The sequence below is a fragment of the Poecilia latipinna genome, unplaced genomic scaffold (genome assembly GCF_001443285.1).
Source record: "Poecilia latipinna isolate Pla-1442-1.1 unplaced genomic scaffold, P_latipinna-1.0 Scaffold243, whole genome shotgun sequence".
Lineage (NCBI taxonomy): Eukaryota > Metazoa > Chordata > Actinopteri > Cyprinodontiformes > Poeciliidae > Poecilia > Poecilia latipinna.
The window spans coordinates 210,960-229,099 of record NW_015112859.1 but is presented as its reverse complement, the minus strand read 5'-3'; the positions used below and the strand labels follow the sequence as shown (position 1 = coordinate 229,099).

General features: G+C 36.8%; 2 protein-coding genes across 2 annotated transcripts in view; both read left to right on the top strand.

Moving 5' to 3' along the window:
* Positions 1–2,440, top strand: part of LOC106947483 (STAM-binding protein-like A) — a 12,245-nt gene extending 9,805 nt beyond the window's left edge. The window contains exons 6-9 of the mRNA XM_015032512.1: positions 318–455; positions 995–1,107; positions 1,192–1,291; positions 2,007–2,440. Of these exons, the coding sequence (XP_014887998.1) occupies positions 318–455; positions 995–1,107; positions 1,192–1,291; positions 2,007–2,063 (408 nt within the window). The 3' untranslated portion in view covers positions 2,064–2,440. The remainder of the gene's footprint in view (positions 1–317; positions 456–994; positions 1,108–1,191; positions 1,292–2,006) is intronic.
* Positions 2,441–5,090: 2,650 nt separating this feature from the next.
* ppil2 (peptidylprolyl isomerase (cyclophilin)-like 2) overlaps positions 5,091–18,140 on the top strand; it is a 27,708-nt gene continuing 14,658 nt past the window's right edge. Inside the window, exons 1-13 of the mRNA XM_015032506.1 lie at positions 5,091–5,250; positions 5,421–5,470; positions 6,011–6,056; positions 6,409–6,471; positions 7,031–7,082; positions 7,449–7,500; positions 8,090–8,181; positions 8,484–8,573; positions 8,658–8,733; positions 9,585–9,745; positions 12,696–12,771; positions 14,475–14,581; positions 16,237–16,326. Coding sequence (XP_014887992.1) covers positions 5,219–5,250; positions 5,421–5,470; positions 6,011–6,056; positions 6,409–6,471; positions 7,031–7,082; positions 7,449–7,500; positions 8,090–8,181; positions 8,484–8,573; positions 8,658–8,733; positions 9,585–9,745; positions 12,696–12,771; positions 14,475–14,581; positions 16,237–16,326 — 987 coding nt within the window. The 5' untranslated portion in view covers positions 5,091–5,218. The remainder of the gene's footprint in view (positions 5,251–5,420; positions 5,471–6,010; positions 6,057–6,408; positions 6,472–7,030; positions 7,083–7,448; positions 7,501–8,089; positions 8,182–8,483; positions 8,574–8,657; positions 8,734–9,584; positions 9,746–12,695; positions 12,772–14,474; positions 14,582–16,236; positions 16,327–18,140) is intronic.

Sequence of the window (18,140 nt, the reverse complement as noted above, 5' to 3'; positions counted from 1 at the left end):
TATTTTTCCCTTGCTGTGGCGCTCTGAACTAAATTAATAACCCCAACGTCTCCGGGATTCATTTTATTAACAAATTGTTCCACCGCGGCCATGGATGGAAAATAAAAGAAAAGCCTTTTTGCTAAATTTCTGATGTAAACAATAACATGCAAGGGGTCTACCCACCCCGCACTTTTCAGATTTTATTATTTTATTCTTTTCACAGTTATGTGTCACTCTGTGGGTTGACTGCATAAAATCCTAAGTTTATAATCCGTTAAAGTTCCTGGTCATTTATCATGACTCAGCATCCTTTGACTGGTTTGTGTTCGCTCCAGACCAGAAATGCGTTCACTGTGACCCACGTCATCGTGCCGAAGCAGTGTGGCGGGCCGGACTACTGTGACACTGAGAACGAGGAGGAGCTGTTCCTGATCCAGGACCAGCATGACCTCATCACCCTGGGATGGATCCATGTGAGTGACAGGAAGCTGCTGACATCACTTCCTGCTCTGCTCAGGCAGACGCAGCTCATCCAACCATCAACCAATCCATCCAACCGATGCGTCTGATACGTCCTTCTGTCTGTCAATTCTTCCTTCCTTCCTTTTTTCTTACCTCCTTACCTCTTTCCTTCTTTCCTTTCATTCATTTCGTCTTTCCTTCTAGTTTTTTTAAGTTCTCTCTCTCTTTCCCTCAAAAATAGATCGACTTTCTGTTTTTCCTATGATTATTGAACAGTTTCCGTCTCTGTTCTGTCAATTTTTTTTTTACCAGTTTCACTCCTACAAACATTATTTCTGTTTTAAAAAAAACCCCATCTCATTCCATCTCACGAATCAAACATTTTTGGTGTCTTTGATCGCACCTCGAAAAGTTTGGGACACATCAAAGTTAGTTTTATGAATCAGAGAAAATCTGCATTTATTATCGAGCGATAAATACCTTTAAATGCTCGGGAAGTTTATGTTGTTAATGTTAAAAGTTACAGTAATATTAGTTTTCGTTTTCGCAGACTCACCCGACGCAGACCGCCTTCCTGTCCAGCGTCGACCTCCACACACACTGCTCCTACCAGATCATGCTGCCCGAGGCCATCGCCATCGTCTGCTCGCCGAAATTCAACGAGTGAGTCGAGGGGAAAACCCGGGAGTTTTCCGGTCATTTCCGCTGTGATTGTTTCAAACCTTTTCCGATTGTTTTCCTGGTCAGAATTGGCTACTTCCGGCTAACCGATCGAGGAACGGATGAGATCTCTTCGTGTAAACAGAAGGGCTTCCATCCTCACAGCAAAGATCCTCCTCTCTTCACAGTGAGTATAAAAATTTTAACTTTAATTTTATTTATTTATTTCCATCCAGATGCAACCTCCATTTGAATTTTTATGACAGTCTGAATGACCCAGTTTCAATCTTTTCACCCCCACAAAACATCCAATTTGTGCCACTTCTATATGTGGAACTGAGTTGCATCCCATAGTTTTCAAACTGTCTGTAGTTTGAACGGTCATGTCGCATTTTATCCGACTTTTATGTCGTTAATGTGAAACAAGCGTCATAATTCTGCACCAGAAGAAGCCAGGCGCAGTAAATCTGGACGTTATTCCTTAAAATCGGGAAAGAAGAGCTGGTTCAGATTATTTCACTCATGGCAAGGCAAAAATGTCTTGTAACAAGTGAAATAACCTGCCAATAATCTGCAAAAGTAGCAATTTTTCATCAATATTAAGAAATTATTTACATAAAACAAACTCCTAATTTTTTCAGAAATGTTTGTTAGTTTTGTCTTATTTCAAGCGTATTAAGATGTTTGTATTAGAAATCAGACCAAAAATGCTAGATCAGATTTTGTGTTTTTGCAGTGCAATAGAGCCAAAAAACCACCACATCCTCCCGCAAAATCCTTTTTTTTATCAAAGTTATCATTAAGCTAATTCATTTTTGTAATTCCATTTCAATGTAAACGCAGTTAGTGCAGCAGGTCGACTTGGTGGAGAGACTTTCTCTAAATGCGTTTCTCCTTTTCAGCACGCCGGACATGTGAACATCACGGACGACGCTGTGAGCATGATGGACCTGCGGTGATCTTCTGGTTCCACCCAAACACTCGAGGACTGTTTAACCGAACTGAACGTGTTTTACTGGAAGAAGCTGAAAACACTCGTTTTATTTTCCCGGACCGTACTGAGAAAAGCGCCGGCTACATGTTTACCGTTTATTTAGACTTCTTTTCTTCTCAAGAGGAACTGTGTTGAACATTCATATATTATTGCACTTTCCAAACCATCAAACAACTATCAGACTCATGGACTTCAGAACCTCTTGTCTTTTCCGTGCTTCTGTTTTTTGTCCTTAACTTGTTCTCTGTTCTGCTTTCTTCTTTCAACATGTTTGTCAGTGACCGCTGACAGGTGAGATTTTGATTCTACCTGACGATAAAGTGCCAAGGATGTGAACATTCATACTTTGTTGAGTTTTCTTTTGTTGTTGTTTTTTACGCCAACTGTTCCAAACTCTTTGGGTTTTTTCTGTTAGCTTTTGGAGTGATATTACTGATGAGATGCAAGCCAGCAGTTACTCAGGTATGCAGGCAGTGCTGCTGTTCCTGCCTGGTATTCAAGTTTCCCTTTATTCACCAAATGAAGAATTTGGTTTAAAATGTTATTCCGGTTTGTGACGGGAGCCATCTTTTTAATCATTTCTTCATTCCTTGTATTTGTTTTCGGAGACAGGCGGATAGTAGATCTAAGATTTCTACTCGTCGTCATAGGGTGGTGTGAATAAGCAATTGAGTGTGGGTGGCTGCCGTGAGGAAAAAAACAGATTTATTTTGTTTTTGCTTTTTTTGTCGCTCTTAAATGTTTCAGATCATCAAGCAAATATAAGTAAATTTAAAGACCAGTTTTTAAATGATAATTTAATTAATTAAAGGATAAAAAGCTATCCAATGACTTGTTCCATTGTGGCTAACTGTGGCTAAACAGCTTCCTCCTGCCCTTTTTGTAGGAAACTTATGCAAAATTCATTTTTTGTACTTCCATTAATATCAAAGCGCCAAAAAATATATTAATCCTCTTTCTGGCAATAATTTAATGTTTTGTTGGTGTTGGAGGCATTTCAAAAACCTTACAATATAGACATCACCTGTTGCTTGGCAACCCAAGCCCAGCCCGTTACCTAGCAACCCCAGCAGAGTTCCACACAGTGGAGCACAAATTTGTCTGGACAATAATGTTGTTACGAAGCCATTTTTAACTGGAAGACATTTTAAATATCCAAAATACATAAAACAACAAAAACAGCCAAATGAATTATGAAGTCTCTGTAAACAAAATTGTCCTTCAAAAAAGGGGCTTGTTGAGACCAAAGCATTAGAAAGAAATACTTTTGTCATCCAGTTTTTGATAGAGAGAGAAAAGTGATGGATAAATGCAAATAGAAATTGAGCTTTTTTAAATTTATCATGTGATTAATTGATTTATTGCGACAGCCCTACTCTCAGTTTCACCATGTTGTGTAATGACTGCTGGAAAAGGCAAGTGAATAAAATACAAATTGTGAGTTGAAGAGGCGGGACCAGTAGCAGCTTATTTGCATAAAAGGGACAGAGCCCTAAAACAACTCATTCTGAAAGGAGCTCAAAATAGGCTGAACTGAGGAGGTGAAACGTCATTATTTCAGAATAATTTGACAAAAAAATGGAATTAACATATTTTGTACAGCCCATAAGCCTATCGTAACTTGTTTAAAAAGAAGCCTAATGGCTTTCCTTTAAGACAACCAAGCTCAATTTTTTTATTATTGTTGATGTAATAACACGAATAGAGCTTCTCTGCTAGATAAAACATCTCAAAACTTAAAGCCATCAATGTACATCAGTCTGGAAAGGGTTACTAAGTAATTCCCAAGAGTTTGGGACGTGAGTGAACCAAAATGAGATTCATAATCCACAAATGGAGAAAACATTCAGCAGTGGAGAAGTTTTGCAGGAGAGATCTGTCAACCAAAGTTACTCCAAAACGCATCAAAGATTCAACCAGGAGGTCACAAGAGCTCCATGTTACGTTTAGCAAAAAGAAAACATGAAGGTGAAGCGAATAATCCAAATCACAGCAGCAAGTCTACCTCAGAATGACTGATAAAGCAAAACAAAGTGGCAAAAATTTCATCTGAATTTTTTAAAACTTATTTTTGTTAAATATTTAAATTTATTTATGATCTGTAACATTTAGGTGTGACAAGAAGCAAAATGATAAAAATCTGATTTTTTTCACACCACTGTATGTTACTAACGTGTTCATTGTCCACATTGTTTTAATTTGATTGCTCCTCTCTCTTGTAGCCATAACTATCAATTATATGCCAAGAAGAAAATAAACTTATAGATGAATTTGGTTGTTATTGTTGTTTTATGTAAGGAGGTTGTGGATTGAGTGTGGTCATAGTTAGAGTCACTCATTGTGGGCATGAATATTGCATCATTTGGGGGAGTTTAATAATGTGTTTGAGCAGTTTTGATGTAATAATAATAATAAAATAAAATCCTAGCATGATGCTACCCACTCCATTCTGTCCTGCTACAGAAGGCTACAGAATAAGAACATAGACAATCATTGGGAAGAATCTTACTGGTTTTTATAACTAATATGCTCTAGTGTTGCATACAGGGAAGACTAATCTTGCCAAAACTGACAATTACTAAATAAATAAATGAGGAAATATCTACAACATATATGAATTATTTTTTTCCTAATATATTTATTTATCTATTTTCAATTATACTTTGTCATTAATTTATTTCCTAATTTATTTACTTATTTCCAAATACATTACCTAATTTATTTTCTGTTTTATTATTGCTTTATTTATTATTATTGATATTCCTCAGATGTATTTATTTATTTAAATTTGGCTGAAATGGCTCTTCGTAGTTACCATATTTGTTTATGGTATGCAGGAGATGTAAGAATCAAAGGAGAATATTGATCATGAAGTGCTGGTTAACCGAGTTTTAATATCACATTATTTCAGTCAAAGTTGAAATCAGTTTTTGTAGAATAAAGATCCTTTTAAGAGACTTGTGATGAATGACTGGTCCGGAAGAGGGCGCTAATAAAGTTTACTCAAAACTCAAAAAAGAAGAACAAGAACGACACCAAACAAGAAGTACAGAGAAGGCAAAGAGCTTGTATGATATACCGTTAATATCTTAATAGTTCAGATTTTTCCACACAGTAAAGATGGGGAAGCGACAGCACCAAAAAGACAAAATGTAAGATTAAAACCTTTACGACGTCATAAAAATACGTTTTACCTCCTCCGCTAACAAGCTAGCATGCTAGCACACGTTAGCTTGTTTGTGGTGTTTCTTTAAATTAAAAGCTTTGTAAGTGTTTCTTCTTTATTTTTTATTAATGTTTGTGTATTTTAACATTATTACAGGTACATCACATGTACGGAATACACCAATTTTTATGGAGGGAAACGAGCAGGTGACTTTCAACTACGTCAATCCTTTATTTTAGATAACAGTTGTGACTGTCTTGTTTGTCTTGATCATGTTTTATGAAGGGCCTTTAAGTTGTCGATTTATTAGTGGTTTCATACGTCATTGTTTTATAACATATGGAGATAGGTGTAAGTTTGTTATTACGAGACTCCGGAAATGGGAGAATGTGTCAGAAATAATGTAATTCATCTATATCTAGAGCAGAGGTGGGAAGAGTACCTAAATATTGTACTTGAATTAAGAATAGCACTACTTGAACATCTCTTTACTCAAGTTAAAGTAAAAAGTAGACATGGAGTTAGAAATTAACATAAGTCACTTTATAGTAACTGGAAAGAACATCAGGTTGATGTTGTAAATGTATTGTTGAAACTTAAAATATTCCTCAAAGGAGTAGAGTTTTTGTTTGTGATAAATTCTTAAATTAAACTTAAAACAACAACTACAAAACCTGGGCAGCTTTGATCTAACATGACTGAACCGATACGATGGTTGGATTTTCAGTTTTGGCTTTATTTTTCAGAAATCCCCCGATCAAACTTTAAACGGCTTCCGTTTGACCACTGCAGGTAAGAAGAAATCTCTTATCCTGCTGGAGGAAAAAAAACTGTTTTTATTCTGTTTTTCTGTTCTTTGTTTCATTTGTTCTGCCTGTCGGTCTTTTTACTAATAATCCAATACTTTGATTATTATTTTTTTTATTAGTCTTAAAGATCCAAAATCTTGAGCTGTTGCATAAATTATAACATTCCTTTCTTTACCAAGAGGTTATGAAACTACCTGGAACACCTTCTAACATTTGTTTTTCTATGTTTTGTGAGGTGTTTGTTGACAGAAAACAATAAAAGGATGAATTCACTGTTCTCCATTTTGTTTTTATTGAAATAACTCTATATTCTACCTTTTTTGGCTTCGTTTCAGCTTGTCCCTGCAGCCGTTTGAGTATCCCGTCTGCACTGAGGAGGGAGTCGTGTTTGACCTGCTGTGAGTAACTTGTACTGAATTTGAACTGTTTAATTAATTATCACCCTTTAAAAAGATGCAAGAATCTAACATACATTATCATTTCAATACAGTAACCTAATATTATATTGATAGATTTTGAATTTTCCAGTTTATTGTTCAGTTGCTAAAAGAAATGACTGCCTGTGTCGTGTTTTATTTCTTCTGCAGGAAAACGGGAGTTGATTAGAAAGTAGGCATTAATAGAAACCTAAAAACCCAGGAGAATTATTGAATAATTAGATTTTAATGTGGTATTTTTCCCCAATGAATAATATGCTCAAATTAATTAAAGGTTGAACTTTTCTAAAAATTTCAGTGTAAAATTAACAGTAAAATATATTATTTTAAGAGTTTTGCAAGTGGATGAACTGATTTGTCTCCTTTAGAGTAACAGCTGTGTTGGTTTAGCTTTTACACAACTGTGATGAATATTTTGATAGATTAAAACGGTTTTTGTAATAAAACAGCAGACTGTTATAATAAATGTGTATTGTTGCATTTACTTTCTTTCTCTGCTTTCCTCTCTTCTCTTTTTTAGGAGCATCGTTCCGTGGATTAAGAAGTACGGAACTAATCCGATCTCTGGAGAAGTAAGAAAATTTATTTTTCAAATACTGGTTGTGTTAACTGGGACATTTAGGAAGATATTTAAGAATTAGGTCAATATTTTAACATTTGGGTTTCATGTTTGCATAGTTTGCTTTTTTGTATAAAAGATGAAAACACAGGAGTGTTTAGATGAACATTTACTCATTAAGACACTGTTTTCATAAGTACACCAACTTTCTTTAGAGAGAGACATTTAGAAATAAGATTAGACATGTAAACATTTAGGAACTGATTTTTTATGGAGCGTTCTATATTTTCCACATGTTCTGTTCTGTATGTATATTTAAACTTCCAGAGCTCATTTTGAAGCTTTAAGCCTTATTTTAGTTGCTATTGTTGTCTTGCAGAAACTGGAAGCAAAGTCTCTTATTAAGCTCAACTTCGCCAAGAACAACGACGGTAAATTATTATTTTTTTCTCTTAAATTAATAACAAATGTGAGCATTTCCTTCATGTGATTTTAGAAGTTGGAAGAGAGGCAGGAGGGATTTATGAAATCCGTTTTTATTTCTCTGGCTTCCACTTTTTCCTTTCTAAATATATTTATTAACTCAAAGTGAGGTGCGAATGAAAAATGATGCAGTAAGTTAGTATTTCATGTTTAGAGATTTAGAGACCAGATGTTTAGAGACCAGCTGTTACAAACATAACAAAATGCTGCCGTAAACACCTCGCAAAACACTGAATGTTTTTAAAAAAATTTTAAAGTATTTTTTCCTGTCCTTTCTTTTAATGTGCAAATGCAAAATAGTGTTTTGCATATTTGAGTTTGTTTTTGTAAAATAAACACGCTTTAGAGTTGCTGTTTTTTGTTTGGCTCTAATTATTTGACATTTGGTCATCCCATGTATCCTCACACATCCAGAGAATTGAGTGTTGACAGAATGTTCAGAAAAAGTTGCTGCTGATCCCAACGATAATCGTATGCAGAGTAAGTCTTCTTTCACCCAACTGCTTATTTACTTTAATGTTTTTGTTGTTGTTGCAGGAAAGTATCACTGCCCTGTTCTGTACAACGTCTTCACAAATAACTCCCACATTGTTGCAAACAAGGTCACTGGAAATGTGTTTTCCTACGAGGTTCGTGACTTTTGCTCTACATCCTCACTGAAAATAGTTTTCAGACACAAACTGATGATGACATGATAAAGACATGATGTTGATTTTGGTTTCAGTTTTAAACCAAACAGGATCAGAAATCAATCTAATTACAAAATACTACCGTATGTCACAAGGTTTTGTGTACTAGATGTTTCTTTCTTTTCTTTAATGACAATAAAACTAATAAAATTCAAGACATTTTACTAATAATCAAACCAATCAGCAACAGAACATAAAATAGATATTTTGCTTTAATTTGAAGTAATTCTGTTTCCCTTCAGGCTGTTGAGCAACTAAACATAAAGACCAAAAGTTATAAAGACCTGCTGACTGATGAACCCTTCACTAGAAAGGACATCATAATGCTTCAGGTCGGTGGCAGACTCATTCCTTTAGTTTAAGTTTTTATTCTGGAAAACTGGTGATGTTTCTGACGTTTTGTTTCGTCTTTAAAGGACCCCACCAACCTGGATAAGTTCAACGTGTCCAGCTTTTTCCACGTGAAGAACAACCTTAAGGTGCTCGATCCAGGTTAGTGACTAACAAATTGCTTCTCATCAGAGGTCGTTGGAGTAGACTAAAATTTTACCAAAGTAGGAGTAGTGTCGCTGCTACTCCCCTACTTCAACGTCTCTTTGCCCGTATTTCTAACCATACAACCAGGCAGATCTGTAACAAGGTGCAGCAGAAGCAAACGAGGTGGATTAGCACTTCTGATGGTGACATCACAGATATTTTGCTGTGGAATATTTTCTCTGCTGCTCTGAATTTGAGCTGTTAGCATGTTAGCATGTCATGACGGTCATCAGACTGTCATACAGCAACAGACTTCAGTCAGAGGCCTCTTCTGATTCACTGCAAGACTGACTGCTGCTGCCATAAACTGGCCTGTCACAAAAACTACTGCTGGCCGATAAATTATCCCAAAAGTTATTGCAATAAACAATAATATTTTTGTTTTGAGACCATTCTAAAGTAATATAACAGTAATAATAATGTGAGAACAGAACTGGAAGACATTTTAAATATCCAAAATAAATAAAAACAACAGAAACAATAAATAAAATGAATTATGAAGTTTCTGTAAACAAAACTATCCTTAAAAAAAAAAAAGGCTAGTTGAGACCAAAACACCAAACTGAAGAGTTTAATCATCCAGCTTTTGGTAGAAAGAAAAGATTAAAGCAATAAATCTTATCAATGTAATAATCAATGTGATTAATTGGTTAATTGCTCATTCCAACAGGATTACTTGCACTCATCTCTGTGCGCAGTTGGGGGAATTAAACTGTTTCAGAAAACGTCACTCTAACCCATAAATCTGTGTGAAAAGTGTTGCATTTCTGAGCCGTTTCCTGGATTCTGTCCCCGCTCCTGTTTAGATGAGGAAAAGGCCAAACAGGATCCAGCGTACCACCTGAAGAGCACCAACCTGGAAACCAGAGAGACCTTGGCGGAGCTCTACAAAGAGTACAAAGGGGATCAGCTGCTGGCCTCCACCATGAAGGAGCCTGAAGCCAAGAAGACAGACAAAATAAATGCTGTGAGTAAACACAAACGCTGGACTGCGCAGACTCTGAGGTAAACTGAAGGAACCAAAGCTCTCCCAGGAGTCGTTAAAAAATATCCCGCTCAGGAGTGAACTCTGCTGCAGAGACTTTCTGGACAAACATGACCTTTTCTATGTAATTTGTTTTATGTTCAATAGTCTCACAGATTTCTGCCACATTTTAGGAGTCGCCTTTTCAAGACATGTAATGTTTACTTTGTACATAAGAGGGAGACAAACGGTTTGTTATGCAGTGAATTTAAAACGGGCATAGAGACAAATAACTGTTTAGTCACTGGAAAAAAAACATATGTACAGTTAAGTGAAGGTGTGCGGTTGTGTTTTCTAAAAAGGACAGTGTTCTTCATACTTTATCACTTGGTTCCTTTGTACATTTGTGATTTTAGTGGTCATATCTAAGATTAACCTGAAATAAGACCACTTTTTTAATCACATACAGCTGAGAATAATCAGAAACAGTTGGACCTCGTTTCTCTGCTGCTGCCTCTTCATAAAAGGTTTTCTTCTTCAAGCCGGAGCGTCTTTGTGCACTCGCTGTCTGCGGTTTATATTTGGGGTGACAGGTTGATGGTCTCTGAGAAAACAGTGAATATAGGTCAGATTTATAAAAAACAAGGTGAAGTCAGAAGAATTGGAGCAGAAGATTGCTTTGGCTTTTCAGATGCAATTATACCTTTGAGCTTTTATCTCTAGTGAGTTATCCTGTTGATTTAAGCAACTTCTTCACTCTTACATAATTGTTTATTCAACAGATCTGATATAATCTCAGTAGCTGGGCTCACTATTTTAAAGATTAAATAAATCTAAGCTTAGGTGAGGTTTAGAGTTTGGCTTACGTCTTGCATGAACGGCGGAGCCTGGCATTAAACCTGTTTATTCACCTGGCAGGCTGCACCTGCACTGCAGAAAACAACTCAAGCTACAAAGCAAAGTTTGGATCCTTCTGACCTGAGTCATTATTACTTAAGAAATTAATTTTCTAATATGTTTTGATTGTATTTTGTTAGAGTTTTAAACTGACATTTGCAAGTTTTTTAATGGAAAGATGGATTTATTTATTTTTTTTAGCAAACCTGAAGAGGTTTCTTTTTAACCTGAAAATGTTGATATACAGAAATATTTAAATTTAATTTATTTCTCTTTGGCTGTTTCACAGCAAATTTGATCTTTATAAAAGTCCAGTTCAATAATTTTCCAATTGTGGGTGCAACAAATATGATCTTTCCTAAAAATAACATGTTCTTAAATAATCGTAAGTTTTTTTAAATAACTTTTTTTTTTACATCTTAATTTTTTCTTAAGTTGTCTTAAATTATCTTATTTTAAAATATTTTCTAAGATGATCTTCAGTGATCTCATCTTAAACTATCTTAAATTGTTTTCTTAAATTATCTAACTTAAACATATGTTATCTTAAATAATCTTTTCTTAAATTGTCTTAGATTTTCTTCTTAAATGATCTTGAATACAGATTTACTCCAAATTAATTCAGCATCTTAACCTGATCTCAGGTTTTATACGTCACCAGTGGATTAAATGTAAAGTCGGGCTTGGAAGTTATTTAAATAAAAACATGGATGAACATGACTAAAAGTTAGGCAGAAACGTATATAAACGATTCATCCCTCCAGAGGGGGTAAATTTATTGTTTTTGGCTTTTTTCATGACCCGACTACAGAAAAATTTAACAGGTTTTCTTACTTTAATCATAATTAAATAAAAATTAGATTTTTGGCCATTTTACTCTTGAAAAGCCCAATAAATGTTTGCTGTGAGTTTGTCCCCAGCACTGATGCACTTCAGAGTCAAAGTAGGTTTAAGGCCTAATGGAGTCGATATGAGGTGACGTCATTGCTTGTGTTTCACAATGACGTTACTGTGCGCTGGTGCGCCACCAAGTGGCGGAAGGCAACATGACATAAACACGGCAAGCAGCTAAGAAATGGAGAGCTGCTGTTCACTGAAATATGCAAACAGTAAATGATTTTGTTAAAAAGTCAAGAAAAGAAACTCAAATTATTGAGTATTCATTAATAGGAAACATAAATATGAGTTAAAATGATCAATTTATAAATGTTTTTTAAGTGATGTTGCTGCACATTGTCCTTTCATCATGTTTGTTTCTGTGGAAAGCAGAAAGTAGTCGGGATCGTAACAGGAAGGCCACAGGCTGTAACGAGGCCTGTCACAATAACATCTTACTGGACCATAAATTAACCTAGAAGTTATTAGAATAAACAATAATGTTGTTATTTTGAGACCATTTTCAAGTATTATAATGGTAACGGCATAGTGATGGAAGAACACATTCTCAAAGATCTGGAACGCGACGACATCTTAAATATGTTCAAAATGAATAAATAAAACAACAGAATCAACAAATGCAATGAATTATGAAGTCTCTGTAAACAAAATTATCTTTCAAAAAAAGAAAGGGCTAATTGAGCTTTTCATGAAAACTCTTTTCCCAGTTTTCTCTGGGAAGTTTCAGGAATGTCATTGGATGCCAACAGCTTTTATCTTATGATAAAATTTGTTCGTTTATATTGTGTATTTCAACAGGTATGAGTTGTAACTACGCTGAATTATTGGCCTCAAGCTGAGGTGTGTTACTCAGAAAGTCAATGCAGCTGTGTGACATTTAGACTGGAGGGGAAAAAATTCAGAAGTTGAGGATTTTTACTCCAAAATTAAATTTCTAGCTACTTACAAAACTCTTTTCGTTTACAGCTAATACCATATTTTATTCTATATGTAGCTTCTCTCTCTTTGCCGACTCTGTATCTGACTAAAATCAGCTGATGCGTTAAGCCAGATATGTCTTTGCATTTCTAATATCAACATTTTAAACCACAAATTAAAAGTAAAAATTGATTGACCAGGTGATTTTAAATATGTTTCCCTCCATCTTGTCCTCCTCCAGGCCCATTACTCCACAGGCCGGGTCTCCGCCTCCTTCACCTCCACCGCCATGACGCCGGCAACGACGCACGAAGCAGGCAAGCGATTCGCAGCAGCGGTGAAAACGAACCTCCTCTTGTTTTGGTTCCTTCATCCAAATGCAGCGGCTCGGCTCGGTCGTGTTGTTGCTTCTGCAGCTCGTTTAGCGTTTCTCAGCGGCTGCATGGAGAGAAGCGCCGTTATGCAACACGCAGCGGTCCGGGTCTCTGGATCCGCTGACCCAGTTCACCAAGAACCACAGAGACAGAAGAGAGGAAGGTTTGACTTCTAGGGAAATGCAGAAACAAAATAACTCTATGAATAATGTTTTATTTAAATGAGACTGTGGAGATTAGAGCGTCAGATTGAGATTAGCAGATTAGATTTAATCTAATTCCTCAATCTTTAATCTACATCAAGGAATTTAAAGGTTTCCTAAAACATCAACATGAAAACATCCATCATCCATCAATACATCCATCAATACATCCAACCATGAGTACATCCAACCAACTATTTACCCAACTGTCCACCAGTACAACCATCAACCATCCTTCCTTCCTACCTCTCCATTTATCAGTGTTTGCTCATCGGAGCCAATATTTTTAGTAAATCCACAGTTTAATGTTTACTTATTTTTCATATAGAAAAGTAACATAAAACTCAGCAATAATCCTGAACAGTTTTCCTTATAAATGACTCAAATGTTGAGTCATTTATTTGTTTCATCTTTCAATTTAAAACTGACTTTTTTCTCACATAAGTCCTGAGTTTTGTTTCATGATTTAAACGTAATTTCTCCTCCCCTTCTCTCTCTCTGAGCCTTTTATTCTTTTATCTTCTGACTAAAACTGACCACACCTGTGATTCACCGTTACCTTTGCTGCGTGACGGTCGCCATAGAAACGTCCCGGCAACGCAGGAGCATTTTCAGTTCTGAATCATATCTGCTTGGTTAAAAATGTCATGCCACGTTTTGAAAAATCTGAATCAGCAGCAGAAATCTGAAAGGAGGGAGGAAGGCAGCGCCACCAATCACAGCAGAGGAGGCTCCGAAATGATGCTGCAGCGCTCGATCTCACTCTGATAAATAGACAGGCGAACGTTCCAGACCAGGGTTATCAATCGAAATCAGGGTTTCAAATGACAGGTCAGGCAGTCGGAAACACACCGCATCCCTGAGAAAAACTGAAACTCGCCTGTTTCCAACAGGAGTGGATGGAGAAGGTCAGAAACCTTTCAGGAAATGTTTTGGAAAAGCCAAAAACGCCTCAAGCGAGCGCATGAATTATTCATTTTTTTGTGAAAATTGATGTAGGCAAAAACTATTTTTTATATGTCCAAAAAAAAACCCCACCTCATCCCAACTCAAAAAACATTTAAAAAAACGTGTTTTTTTTTTTGTTGTGTTTTTTTTTTGTTGTTACTGTTTCCTTGTAGCAGATTTATTTTTGTGATTCCAATTTGCACAATTTTATGGAGCTGCTGGCTTCATCCAGTAGAGACTCTGCTATGGACCTGAAAAACTTTCTGTTGCAAAGAAAAATATTTAGTTTCTTTAGTTTTTTCTTATTAACTGCTTTCCCTCAGTTAATAAAAAAACTGAGGGAAAGCAAAGTTAATGACATTTTTATTTGCAAATGCCGAGTGGAGCGGAAATAGTGAGGAAATCGGTTGTAGCTGCTGTAGTGTGTTTGCTCTCACTTTGGTTATAAATGACTTCAGGTTTAGTTTAAATATTCCTACTGTGTTGTTTCTGCAGATGCAATTGCAGACGACATGGTGCGTTACCAGTACGTAAAGAAAAAAGGCTACGTCCGTCTGCACACAAACAAGGGAGACCTGAACCTGGAGTTGCACTGTGATAAGGTGAAGACGCATTTTATGTTTTATTTATTATATGTCACAACACAAAATAAAGACTTATATTAGAGTATAAAAATACAGATGTGTATTTTGTGTCAAATCCAATATGCCGTCTGTTTCATGCCCATTGCTGTAATTACACCCCACTGTAAGTGCAGCTATTTTGTTCTGCAGATAGTAATTAGTTCAGTATTTGCATGCAGTTTCTTTTGTTTTCTTTTTCACTGTCTAAATCTGACCTCTGGATGTTGCACATTGTCTTTTTAAATGTTCTACAATCTTAAGATTTGTGGTTATATTATTGTTTATCGCGATAACTTCTGGGACATTTTATCGTACAGCAAAATTGGTTATCCTGACAGACCTATCACTAGCAAACGTCACAGAGGGATTTATTTTGATGTAGATGAAAAAATACTGGAGAAACCTTTCCACTGATTCAGAGAGTAAAAATGGGTCGGATGGGACCAGAGCATCTGACGGTTCGTGGAAACCACCATCAGTCGCTGCTAAAAGGCAACACTGCTGGTTTCTCACACAGACAGCGAAGCAGAGGAGTCTTCCTCAAGGTTGTTGGTATTAACGCCCGTAGACTCGCTCAGCGTCGGAGAGGAGGCCGCGCCTCGTGTTCGGAGAACAAACGCTGCATCGTTTCAGAACGAGCTTCTGTCTGCGTCTGTCATGATTTAATCGAGAGCCTGGAGGCCTTTCTAACCCTGCCTCAGTGCTCCAGACATCTCTTTGTGTTTCGTACACCAGCAGAGCACAGCTTTTCACCCAGCCTTGCCACGCAGACATGTGAAGCTGCCTCAGGCGCCGCATGAACTCAACTTCATCCTAAACTGTACATGTCGTCCTCCTGGCTTTGGGTCACCAGTTTTTATTTAGTCAAAACACGGCACTTTGCAGAAGTTTTAGGATGTTTTCACGCCTGATAGTCCTGTAGATTCAGTTTGATTGGGAACCAAAATCACAACATTTGTTACATTTTCAGCTGCTGTGATTCTCTTTCACGCTGCTCTGTCAGACCATCCAAACTAATTGAAAAACCTGTTCCCCTCCTTACCTGTGGTGGCACTGCACCAAGAACTCCTGAAGGAAACAACACAAAGAAGACATGAGTGCAACTTCCTGCTTCATGTACTGGAAAGATTGTTGTGGTTGAAAGATTTCTCTCCTGTCTGGTTAAACACCACAAGCCATTTCTCACTATCAGTAAACTCAAATGCTTGTTTTGGTTTTATTTACCCAGAATGCTCTGCACTGTAGTCCACTTCCTGCTTTTGGAGCAGCGGTCTCCGGTCCACTTGGTGTTCACATTTGCTTTCGAACCTCACCAGAGTTCACTTCAACCGAACCAAGACCTACGTTGTCGAAAACAAATAGTCTAGCTACAGTTTATGGTTTATCAATATTAACCTTCAGATCTCAGTTTAAGAGCAATGAGTCTATATATATATATATATATATATATATATATATATAAAATGTTTTTGTTTTACCCTCCTTGTTCTTTTTAAATGGCAGAACTCATTTAGAGTTCTTATTTCATAACTCTGAACTGAAAACGACATAAACATTATGAAACAGCTGCTTTTAATGGTCAGTTCAGGTCGATAAATCCTGTAAATTTCACTTATGGACATATTTTCTTCCAGGTGCCCAAAGCTGGGGAGAATTTCATCCGTCTGTGTAAAAAAAGCTACTATGATGGGACGATCTTCCACAGGTCCATCCGCAACTTCATGGTAAGAAGAACCTGGGTTCTCTCTTGCTGCATCATAAAGTGATATTTCACACAAGCCATCAGAATAATTTTTAAATTTAAAACATGTTTAATGATTTCTGTTTAGGACTGCACAATATCAGGAAAATATTTCCTGATATTTTAGCTACAAATGATATATTTTTTGGGTTATCACAGTTTCATGACACGTTTTCTTTTTTTATCATTACATATTGTCTTGACCACAAACGTTGGCATTTCAGCATTCGAAGTCATCATAAACGTACCTGGAGTGCTGCCTTTATTCTTTCATGCATGTTTGAGAAATCCGTTAGTCTCCATGGCAACCATTCAGCTGTGAAAAACGCCTGGTTGGACCTAGCCCCGCCTTCATGACGCAGCTCCTCATTAACTTGTAGTTTCCAGGTTAATGAGATTCCCCTCACAGAGCAGACTTCCCCGTACTCCTTCAGACTAGCCAGCAGCAATTAGCAAACACCTGGTGGATCTGACCATCTGCCGAGGTCGTTCGTTATAGGAGCTACTTCTCATTGCAACGCTGCTAAAAACGTTGTTAAAGGGTCAATAGAAGAGCCATGATATGATGACTTCCTGAAGGCGGAGCTTCAGGAGTTTCTTAAAGAAACAGAGGCCCAATTTCAAGGCGTCAAATTACAAAGTCAAATGTTTTTTTTAACTCATATTTGATATATACAGCATTTCTATACATTTCTATAACTGAAGGTAACTGTAAAATACATGATACTGCCCCTTTAAACGTGTTCTATGTTCCTGATGTTTGGCTTTATCCCCGCTCTCCAGTAGGTCACCTTTGACCTGAAACAGAGAGGTTTTCACCCGCATTCAGTGTTTGGTTTTGATATATTTTTGTGTTTTGTTGATTAGCATCGCTTTTTGTTTTGCTCATTCTTCATCTGAAGCTTCTCAACAGAAACCCAGAATGAGATTTTCTCTGATCAGCTGTTCAAAGCTGCCGCTCCCATAATTCAAATGTCTCTCAAGTGGACATCTGGTCTTTAGAGGACCCTTGTCTTTTTCTTTGTGCGGTTTTCAGTCCACCGCCGATTGCTTATTCATGAGTTCAGATCATGTAGTAGTAAACTCAAGCCTGATTGTTTCTACTAAAACAATTTTCATGGGTACCAAGCTGTTTCTTTTGGGGTATTTGACCATTTTAATTCAGAATTTAAGTGTGAAAAAAGCAGAAGTTCTCCAAATCTATAACAGAGAAAATACCTTTTCGCTGATCTGAACTGGTAAATGTGTTCAGCAGTGGCTTTACCGTGACACAGCAGCCTCGGAAATCATCTCTTTAGTTTTTTAGATTCATCTGAGATCCTTATTTTAAAAGGTAGATGGCGCTGTTCTCAACAGTTGGTTGCAGAAACCTTTGAAGCTCATTCCTAATACCTTTAATTACAAAGTTTGGCCTAATATGTGTTACCATTCAGTCAAAAAATAAAAGGCTAAGGATGCAACGATATAAAAATATGGGCCGGGGCTGGACAATAAATCAGTAGCAATAAATATCCCGATAGACACGTGATCAATATCAATGTACAGAATATTTACTGAACTCCGATCTAGAACTGCACAGCATTCTGGGAGATGTAGGCAGAATAAAAACTTTAGTTTTTCAACCTCTAAGCAAGGCTGTTGGTAATTTAATTCAATTTCCTTTTGGGATTAAAAAAGTACTTTTGAATTTGAATCAACTAACTCACTCAATCTTTGGTTACCTAGCAACAACTTGCTGAGCAACAAGCATGTCCACCCCCCCCCCACACCTTTGGTTACCCTGCACAAACCCGTTTG